Here is an 11,153-nt window from a genome sequence, read left to right on the forward strand (position 1 = left end):
TCAAATCAAATTTGAAACCAAAAGAAAGTGAAACAAGAAAAATTTAGGGTTAAAAAATTATTGGGAACCCACAAGCTTAAAATCCTAGATCCGCCTCTGATGAATAGGGATATTGTTTAACCTTAAAAACGTAGAACAGTTAGATTTATATGAGGTGCCAAAGATATGCGGCTAAATTCAATTAAGGATTTAAATAGTGTGATATGTGATGAAATGGACAAAGAATCAAATCTAACCAAGTGTTGGATACGTATGGCCTCGGGCTAGTAAACCGAGGTTGATATCCTTTCGTTACGAGCTACCAAGGGACACAAGTAAAGTAGAACTCAAGAACAGATGGAAACTGATGCAATATATTCTTATGATTGTTGATATGAATTCTTTCTCTCCTTCCTGTTGCTAACCCCCCTCATGAATGGAGGCCTCCTCTTTATATAGTAGAGGAGTTTCAAACCTAGTACAACTCTAAATAAAGCAAGTAAATTTGGTGACAGCTGTGTCGCCGGGATTGGCGCCGAAATATCCGGGTGAGGGCGATATTTCGGTCTTCTGTTAATGGCAGTCAATCATCCTTCCTTTATCGTCTCGTTCTGGCCCGAGTTCGAGCTCTTTGATCCCGGTGAGGTGGTCGTGATGCACCCGATCATGGCCATGACAACGGGAAACCGAGCGTGCTTGTATCCTCGATTTTACCCGTATACAGATAGTCCCCCCATTTCCCGTGGTGCAGTTACTGACGGCGGGGAATGGAACCTTTAAGTCAAATCTCACTCTGCCCGATCTTTGGGTCATTATTACCCAGCCGCCAAATCTTTTTGGGGAATCCTCCACGAATCAGAACTCTTGATACGCTACAGGATCCCCTAAATCTCCTTCTATAAAAAGCCCATGCCTTCTTTCTTTCCCATGCATCCTTACTTCTCCAAATCTCACTTTGTTCCTCCTCTAAACCTATTGATATTCCTGCATTGAATCCCACAATACTCCTCGAATTTTCAATCTTTGTATTCCGGTGGTGAAGATACGTACTGTTAAGGAAACCTTCCACGATCATGGCGTACGTTCCATTACTGACACAAGGCGACGACCAGTGTTCATTCATACCATCGGCTGGAACCGAAGGTCCTGATAGGGAGTTAGAATCTGTTGCTGCGGGCATTGTCCCATCGGGTTTTAGTTACACGAATGACTGTAAAGTTCTTCACCATCTTGACCCGGTAGAGGATTTCGAATCTCTTATCGATGAAGGCGCCATTACCACGGTTAGGGAAGATTGCCATCTAGGCGCGAACGTTGACCTTCTCCCCATTGGGGAGGGTGTGAAAATAACTCATCATGTTCCTGGTTATTCGTTGTTGTATACGTATCCCTTTGCCATAGGGTTCGTCCTCCCCATTCATAGGATAATCGAGGACTTCTGCCGTTGATATCGGGTATGCGTCGGGCAGATAGCCCCGCAAATTTGGAGGCTTGTGTTCTGTATTGAGAAGTTAGCCAACCCGGCCGGGGTGGCCTTTACCCTCGATCACTTGCTTCATTTATATGTACCTCGGGTGATCCGAGGGGGAATCGTTCAGTTGATTCCCAGGGGAAGCCGAAGCCTCACTGACCCTGAAGACGATTATGATCGGGGGTGGCTAAATCGGTTTGTGATGGTACGCACGGTTCAACTGCACCGCCCCTCACCTGTTGATTTTCCGAAAGTGTGGAACCCTTCACCGAACCCAATCGAGCCCATGCTCGAAGCTGCTATCTTTGAGTGGGTGATTGCCCTTTTCAGGGCTTCTCGTATCCTAAGGCGTTCTTGGAGAAGAATGGCACCCGAAAGGTAGAAAGGCAAGGACCACGGTAATTTCTTAACCTGAATGCTTCGACCTTTATTCCTCTGCATCATATCTTGACTTAATGTCTTTGGGTTTCCAGGACTTCGATCGAGAAAGGCTCCCAAGGAGAGATCGACAACCGAGGATGTATCTCGGGGAAGGAGAACACATGCTCCACCGAGGCCTCCCAGTCGCAGGGAGGCCGGCAGTTTTCCCACTGTGCATTCGGGGGTTGGATCTCGAGTCTGAACTCGCCATATTATGGGGACTCGCCGGGAGATGCCTTTGGGTGAATGCACACCAGTGATTGTACTTGATGAGGAAGATTTGCCGGAACAGGATATCCCCAGGTCGTCTGCCTCCGGTGCAAGTCGTGGGGACAGCTAATCGGTATCATCAGTTACTGCCGCATTCCGTGACTATACTCGGAGATCTCATCCTTCGACTCGTTAGTTCGAGCCAGGGTGTGGCTGCTTTACTTTTGTTTTTCAATTACCGGTCATAGAGTAGGGTTTTTTTTTTTGATGTACCGATGTACCCGGCATAGTCTGGGTTTTATGAAATGGGAAAAGAACTTTTTTAAACTTGCAACTGGTTGTTATTGGACTTTATCGAGCATTCCCCGTGTGATACTTTGTACCTAAACTTTTAGCATATGCCTTTGTTGTATTCTATCAATAATTGTTTATTCCATACTTCGAAGGAACCCGACGTGTCTTGCTTCTGGTTTGAATTTCATAATTCATAAACATTCATACCGTAATCGAGCATCCGGTTAGAAAACTCGGCCATGACCGGTTCGAAACAACACCCTTCGCGAGATATTTACAAGCCGTCGTATGATCATGGAGGGATTTGTTTGAGGTTCCGACCTAGGTCTCTTTGGAATGTCGATCTGTTTGATCACGACTTGTCGGTTGAGCAGATACCCCCAGTTGCTTCTCTCGTAAGCTTCCCATGATCAGATAGGATCAAGGTCTCATCCGTCACATCCGTCTGACACTGCCACGTGTCGGAACCCCGTTGGCTTTGAGAACGGTTGCAGAAGATTAACCGTCTCAGTCCCACTCTATAAAAGTGAGTTTTCCCCTTCCTTTTTAACTTTCTGACTTTTACCAAAGCAAATTTTTACCTTCGTTGTGCTCTGAACTCTTTAATCTTCAAATCTTCAAACCTTCATACCTTTATATCTTCATATCTTCATCCCTTCTTCTTAATCGCCGTTCCAATCTTCAAACCTTCATATTTTTATCTTCATACTTTCAAAATGATGAGCAGACCTTCAAAAGCTAAGGCCGGTGAGGCATCCTCGGCTCCTAAACCTGAGCCGCTGCTGTCTGACTTCGTTCCTCAAGACTACTCGACAGTTTGAGACTTCAAAGTTGAGAAACCTTCTCAGCAGGGGGATCGAGGTGTCAAAATATCTGCCTATCTGTGCACGATACCCCCGAGTAAACTCGAACAAGTCAAGGAAGACTGTGGGTGGAAAGGGAAGGAGGTCATTATTCCCGATCGAGATGAATCCATTACGACCCACGTAGATGGGTACTTGAGTGTTTATACATACCCTTTCTCCTTCACCACACTCGACCCTGTGGTGGTCGATTTCTGCAATTGGTACGAGATCACCCTCGGCCAACTTCATCCGTCATTTTGGAGGATCGTTGTGCTCCTCCGGTATTTCGTTACAAACGCGAACATCCCGTTCACGGTGCCATACCTTCTCTGCCTGTACAGCCCCCGTGTCTTCAGAGGGGGAATGATAAAACTATCCAAACGAGCCGCAAAGGCGCCCTTCTCCGGTTTAGACGAAGATAGGGATCGAGGATGGCAAGGCAGGTTTGTCCGAATCAGGACAGCGGACCTCATCCCCGCTGATAAATTACCGTTTCCCGAGAAATTAAACCCAAAACGTAAGCAAATTTACATCGATATGGATCAGCCGCGTGGCCATACCGATTCTAATCTTTTTGTTTGTGTGTATGCAGCGCTGGTCCGAACCCTTAGTGCGGTTCCCAACCTCAACCAATGGATTGGGAAAATATGCTCCCAACTGACTTACGCCGAACACAACTGGAGGCATCTATCCCGGTCCCGTTGGGAGGCCGGAACCCATGGAAAGCCTTCCCCTCAGAGTGTCGTTCTTTCTGCCCTATGCCGTATGCCTCATTGGTTAAATAACGACTGTTCTTCCCTTTGTTTCTCAGGCTTGTCAAAGGCTACCAGAATTCGAGGTCAGGAAACTGCCGAGGCCTCAACCGACGAACAAGATATCGAAGCCCCTGGTCAGGGAGATCTGATTGTAAGGAGGAAAAGAAAATCATCCGAATCATCCCAAGCCCCGTCCCAGGTCAAAAAAAGATCGAGGGGTGTCACTCGAGAGGCCTCATCAGGAGGTACCCCGGCCCGTGCTCTGGATGCTGAGGTCATCGGTCAATCATTGGACCATTCAGACGACGATGATCAAGTTTGGGGTGGGCATCATCTTATTGACGAGCTCCTCGAGCATGATTTACCTGGTTCTACTACAGTTACTCCACCGTTGGTGGAAAGTTCAAGCCGAATCCCGAGGGATATCCTGAAGTCGACCGATGTTGGGATCTCCGGGTCAAAAGTTGGGGTCTCTGATCATACTTACACGCCCGGAAGTCTTTGAAAGACTACCGGCCCGCGTTCTTTGGATCGAGGGCAACTTCCTCGATATCAGGTTCTAAGGTACCTACTATCCCGTCTTTGTACGGTATTGGCTCCGTCCTTCCGATACAAGCTGTGGCCTCATCTGAAATGATAATTTGCATACAGGATTCTCCGCCGCCATTGGTGGACATTCCTGCCGATGCTGAAAAAGCCAAAGGCGGGACGACCGAGCGAAGGGCGGCCGGTCATAGAGATTACGAAATACCCGCTCCGGGAATGTCGGGTTTCGAGCATTTTCCCATCCCGATAGCGGAGCCTTTCGGGGTTAACTCTGGCCCCAAATTGGAGAAATCTTTTCCTGCCTTTAGTGTCGACCCGAGTCGGAAGAGGCTAATTACCTTTAAGGTGCCGGCCGACATGAACATGTTGTCGGGTCCTGTTGGGGTATCCAGCTATCTGTATCCTTTGGTGTCCCAAGAGGACCGTCATAAAATGGCCGAGGTTGGCGAATCGTGCCTGTTCAACGAGGCTCAGCACGCATTGAATCGGGTAAATCTCGTCCTTGAATTCTCTTTACTCAGCTTTTAATTTCATGCCTCATTTTGATGCCCGTTCCCTTTACCCTTATAGGCTTCCGTGCTTCACCATGCGAGCTTCCACCGGCTTAGGCACGAAGTGGCGGCTTAGGCACGAAGTGGATCAACTCAAGGAGGAACTCGAAGTTAAGATTCAGGAGGTGGACGAGCTCATGGCCTTATATGAAAAGAAGTTGGAATATATCTCGTCTCTCCCTGATCTCTCCCTCCTTAAATCGGATCTAGCAGCGGCTCGGAGCGAAGCTGCCGAAGCCAAACGGGAACGTGACCAGTTGGCAGAGAAGGTAAAGGCTTTCGAAATTTACAATCAATCTTTAATAGCCGATGCTAATGCCCTCGCTTCTCAGGCCCGAGCTTATGTCAGCCAGATCGATCAACTCCGGGCAGAGCTCGATGGGATCAAACCCGAGCTTGATTCCCTTCACGAAGCAACCGTCGGTGCCGTGGCCGAGCGTGATATTCTCCGTGAGCAACTTCGATCGTCGGAGGAGCAAATGAACAGCCTTAGCGCATCACTTGCCTCGGCCGAAGCGGAAAGGGATCAATTGAGCCAGGCCATCACCGATTTGCAAGCTGAGCATGGAAAGGCTCTCGATCAGCTCTCGGGTTACGATGACATGCTCGAGCAGTACAAGGCCGATGTCACTGCCGCCGAAAAAGCCAGTGATCTTAGAGCTGAGTACGAGCGATGTTTGTCCCGGAGGAGGACCCTCGAGGAAGTTCAAGCCACTGGTGTGGACTTATCGGGTTTGATCGAGGAAGCAAAAAAGCTTGAAGCAGAAGCAAAGGCTGCGTTCGACCCCGAGGATTCCGATATTGAAGCCGAGTCGGCCGATGAAGAGGCCGAGGAATCGGATGAAGATTAGTTCGGGGCCTCGCGCCCCCTCTTTGTTTGTTGAATACTTGTTTTGAGGCCACTGTCTGGGCCTTTGTAAATCTTGCTTTATATATGAACGAATCTTAATTTGTGTTTGATTTTGCAAGGTATTTTCCCGTTTCATTGTTTGCTTGGTTTATGTCTTCGTTATAATTTGCCATATTGCGGCCAAGATAAAATTCGAACGGTAACGGCCCATGATCGGGCTTTGGTTTGTGCTGTCGTTAGTCGCTGCTTTATTCATAATTTGCGGGGCAGCCTCGATTGTGATAATTTCGCGTTTTTAGACCGTGGTCTTTGACCGTTTCGGGTCGCAGCTTTCGAGCCTGCATCGATTTTTTGGACCGTGGTCCTTAACTGTTTACGCCATAGGTTAGACCGTAGTCTTTAACTGTTATGCAATAGTTTAGACCGTAGTCTTTAACTGTTTTTGCAATAGTTTAGACCGAAATAGTTTTTGAAAAAACCGGCCGGTATTTTTAATATTTGGCAACAGTGGGATCCTTTTGATCGAAATCGTTTGGTTTTATTGATCTTATTGTTCAAGCCCGGGATACATTCATAATTGTTGCCGTGGCAAGAACAAACTAAGTGGACACGATTCAATCGATCGTTTGGTCCTTACATCTGATCCTATTGTTCAAGCTTTGGCTTTTACATAGTTTCGACTTAACTCATGATATAGTAGTCCCCTAGTATTCGAGTTCGAAGTATGAGGGCTCGGGTACTACTCAATCGTAACATGCAGTTCCCGATTTTCGGTCTCTGATCTATGTTCTACATTCGTAGCACGTTGTTCGGCCCCTCGCCTCATTAAAAACCTTGCCGAAAACCCACTTCGGGACAAAACGGTCGAAGGGAAAAAGAGTGCAGCACGTGCTTTCAGTCCTAAGTCTATGACTTCCGAGCAGCCGATGTGCCTTTTTCGCTTCCCTCGGGCTGCATCCCTACATGGTTAGGTCGAATAAAAGAAAAAAGAAAAGTTATTCATACCTTTAACAATAATATCGCTTCAGGTGTGCCACATTCCAGTTATTTTTCAGCCGGTGTCCGTCTTCATTTTCGAGCTGATAAGAACCTTTCCCGATTATTCCAGTTACTCGGTATGGACCTTCCCAATTTGGGGCTAATTTCCCTTCGTGAGGGTTCTTCGTATGAAGTGTGACCTTCCTCAGTACCAAGTCCCCCAATTTGAAAATGTCTGAGGTTTGTCCTCCGGTTATAGTACCTTTGCATCCTTTGCTTTTGTGCGGCTATCTGGATATGTGCAGCTTCCCTTCTTTCATCCACGAGATCCAAATTGACGGTCATTGCTTCATGGTTCGAGTTCTCAGTGGTATAACAAAATCTCAGGCTCGGCTCACCAACTTCAACGGGTATCAGGGCCTCGACTCTATATACAAGGAAGAACGGAGTCTCCCCGATGCTTGATCTTACCGTTGTGCGGTAGGCCCATAAAACCTCCGGCAGAACTTCCTTCCATCGGTGTTTGGAACCGGCCAGTCTCTTTTTGAAATTCTGCAATATGATTTTATTGGTAGACTCGGCCTGTCCATTCGTGCTCGGATGGTACGGGATTGATAAGATCTTCTTAATTTTGTACTCTTCAAAAACTTGCTGACCTTGCTACCTACGAACTGCTTCCCGTTATCACACGCGATCTCCGCTGGTACCCCAAATCGACAGATTATATGATCGTAAATGAAATCGATGACCTCTTTTTCTCTGACTTTCTTGAGTGCCTGTGCTTCGACCCACTTAGAGAAATAATCAGTCATAAGTAAGATAAATTGCGTCTTACCTGGAGCCCATGGCAAAGGTCCCACTATATCCATGCCCCATTTCATGAATGGCCACGGGGAGAGGACCGGGTGAAGCTCCTTTCCGGGTTGATGTATGGACAGGGCGTGCCTTTGGCATTCGTTACATTTCTGAACGAAGGTTTTGGCGTCTCCATCCATCTCGTTCCAGTAGTATCCTGCTCTGATCAATTTGCGGACCAATGAATCGGCTCCCGCGTGGTTTCCACAAGTGCCCTCGTGAACTTCCCTCAGAACGTAGTCGATTTCCCCTGGCCCTAGGCATCTGGCCAAGGGGCCGTGGAATGATCTTCGGTACAACTGGCCATCGACCAAACAAAATCTAGCTGCCTTGGTTCGGAGGGCTCTTGATTCCTTGGCATCCGATGGTAACTTCCCTGTTTGGAGATAGTCTATGTATTTGTTCCTCCAATCCCAAGTGAGGCTAGTCGAGTTTACCTCGGCATGGCCGGTCTCTATGACTGATTTTGTTAACTGTACCACAGCTCCGGAGGCGAACCCTTCCGATTCGACCGAAGACCCTAGATTTGCCAGGGCGTCCGCTTCATTATTTTGATCACGGGGTACGTGCTCCAAAGTCCACTCCTTGAACCGGCGAAGGACAACCTGCAACCTTTCTTGGTATCTCCGCATTCTGTCATCTTTGATTTCGAAGGTTCCGTTCGTTTGGTTGACCACTAGGAGAGAATCGCACTTGGCCTCTACGATCTCGGCTCCCAAGCTTTTGGCCAGTTCTAAACCTGCAATCATAGCCTCATACTCGGCTTCGTTGTTAGTTAAATCAGCAGACCTAATAGATTGTCTTATTACGTCACCTGAGGGGGGTTTGAGAACGATCCCTAACCCGGACCCTTTCACATTAGACGCACCATCCGTGTGAAGGGTCCAGACTCCCGTGCTAGTCCCCGAGGCAAGAAGCATTTCCTTGTCGACCTCGGGGATCATGGCCGGTGCAAAATCGGCCACGAAATCCGCCAGTATTTGGGATTTGATTGCAGTTCGGGGTTTGTACTCAATATCATACCCGCTAATCTCCACAGCCCACTTTGCTAGTCGGCCTGAGAGTTCGGGTTTATGCATGACGTTCCTTAGGGGGTACGATGTTACAACGCATATGGGATGACACTGAAAGTAAGGTTTCAATTTTCTAGATGCACTTAACAGAGCCAAAGCGAGTTTTTCCAAATGCGGGTACCTGGTTTCGGGGTCACCGAGAGTCCTACTTACATAGTAAATCGGATACTGCGTTCCGTTCTCCTCCCGAACCAGGACACCGCTCACCGCAATCTCGGACACCGCCAGGTATAAATACAACTGCTCGTTCGTCTTTGGTGTGTGGAGTAGAGGTGGACTTGATAAGTATCTTTTGAGTTCTGTCAAAGCCGCCTGACATTCGGGGGTCCATGCAAAATCAGTCTTTTTCTTGAGCAACGAGAAGAAACGGTGACTCTTATCCGAGGATCTGGAGATGAATCGGCTTAGGGCGGCTATGCGTCCCGTTAACCTCTGTACCCCTTTGATGTCGTTTATCACAGTGATATCTTCGATTGCTTTTATTTTATCCGGATTGATTTCGATTCCCCGATTTGACACCATGAACCCGAGGAACTTACCCGATCCGACTCCGAAGGCACATTTTTCCGGGTTCAGCTTCATGTTGTATTTCCTTAATATGCTGAAAGTCTCCTGCAAAAATTTCAAATGGTCCTCTGCTCGCAGGGACTTAACGACCATGTCATCAATATAAACTTCCATGGATTTCCCTATTTGGTGTTCAAACATTCGATTGACTAGACGCTGATAGGTTGCACCGGCATTTTTTAGGCCGAAAGGCATTACATTATAACAATATGTGCCGAACCTAGTTATAAAAGAGGTTTTTTCTCGATCCTCCGGGTCCATTTGAATTTGGTTGTACCCGGAATATGCATCGAGGAAACTCAACGTGTCGTGACCCGCGGTAGCGTCGATCATGCGATCGATGCTGGGCAAAGGAAAAGAATCCTTCGGACAGGCTTTGTTTAGATCTTTATAATCTACGCACATTCTAAACTTATTCCCCTTTTTAGGCACTACCACAACGTTAGCTAACCAATTCGGATATTTTACCTCTTGAATGGACCCTATATTAAGGAGCTTGGTTACCTCGTCTTTGACGAATGCATGCTTTACCTCAGGTTGCGGCCTTCGCTTTTGTTTGACCGGGGAAAAGCTCAGATCCAAGCTCAGCTTGTGTGTCGTCACGTCCGGTGGGATACCTGTCATGTCTAAATGGGACCAAGCAAAGCAGTCGGAGTTAATTTTGAGAAACTCAGTAAATTTTTCCTGAGCTCGGGTGTTAACCCCGTGCCCAGGTATACCTTCTTTTCTGGCAGATGGGCAAATAATGCCACTTGTTTGAGCTCTTCAACGGTGGACTTGATGGCGTCAGAATCATCGGGCACCACAAAGGTTCTCGGTACTCCGAACTTTAACTCCTCATCTAGTGCGTCCCCGTTCCGATCTTCCGAAGATTCCGGGATCGGGGTCTGTGATTGCTATTTGACATTCTTCCCTTCACCCCGATCTGGAGCTTTTATGGTCTTAGCGGATTCTTTAACCGCGAACATTTCTTTTGCAGCCTGCTGTTCACCACGGATGGTTTTGATACCTTCTGAGGTCAGGAATTTCAACATCTGATGCATAGTCGAGGGAACCGCTCTTACGAGATGAATCCATGGTCTGCGCAGCAGTGCATTATATCCCATATCACCTTCTGTCACATAAAATTTCGTCTGCTGCGTGATTCCTGCCATGCTGATCGGTAGAGTGATCTCGCATTTAGTCGTTTCGCATGCCATGTTGAATCCATTGAGGACTCGTATGGCCGGCACGATCTGATCTAGTAGTCCCAGCTGTTCGATGACTCTCCATCGGATGATATTAGCCGAGCTACCTGGATCAATCAGCACACGTTTAATTCTAAAATTATTGACAAGGATAGAGATTACCAGTGCGTCATTATGTGGTTGGGCAATGCCTTCCATGTCCTCGTCATCGAACGTGATGGGGCCATCGGGATCATCGTTTCGGATACGCTTTTCCCTCGTTATGGAGATCTTCGTGCGCTTCATAACCGGTCCCATGGGAACGTCGGTTCCTCCCATGATCATGTGTATCACCTGATGAGGCTCTTCCGGTCTATCCTGCTTGTTAGAATCCAGGTTTTTAAAATGGGTTTTTGCTCATTCGCTCAAGAATTCTCGAAGATACCCCAAGTTGAACAAACAGGCCACCTCCTCCCTCAGCTGTCGACAATCTTCGGTCCGGTGGCCGTGAGTATGATGATACTTACAAATAAGGCTTTTGTCCCGCTTCTCCGGGTCAGATTGGATGGGCCTCGGATGCCTTGTTTCTTTGT

General features: G+C 47.5%; 1 protein-coding gene across 1 annotated transcript; it reads right to left on the reverse strand.

Annotated features, from left to right (window-relative positions):
- Positions 1–10,290: 10,290 nt before the first annotated feature.
- LOC132053777 (uncharacterized) lies at positions 10,291–10,899 on the reverse strand. The gene has a single exon (XM_059445880.1). The coding sequence runs from the start codon at positions 10,897–10,899 to the stop codon at positions 10,291–10,293; it is 609 nt and encodes a 202-aa protein (XP_059301863.1).
- Positions 10,900–11,153: the final 254 nt, after the last annotated feature.

The sequence above is a fragment of the Lycium ferocissimum genome, chromosome 4 (assembly GCF_029784015.1).
Source record: "Lycium ferocissimum isolate CSIRO_LF1 chromosome 4, AGI_CSIRO_Lferr_CH_V1, whole genome shotgun sequence".
In the NCBI taxonomy this organism is placed as follows: Eukaryota; Viridiplantae; Streptophyta; class Magnoliopsida; order Solanales; family Solanaceae; genus Lycium; species Lycium ferocissimum.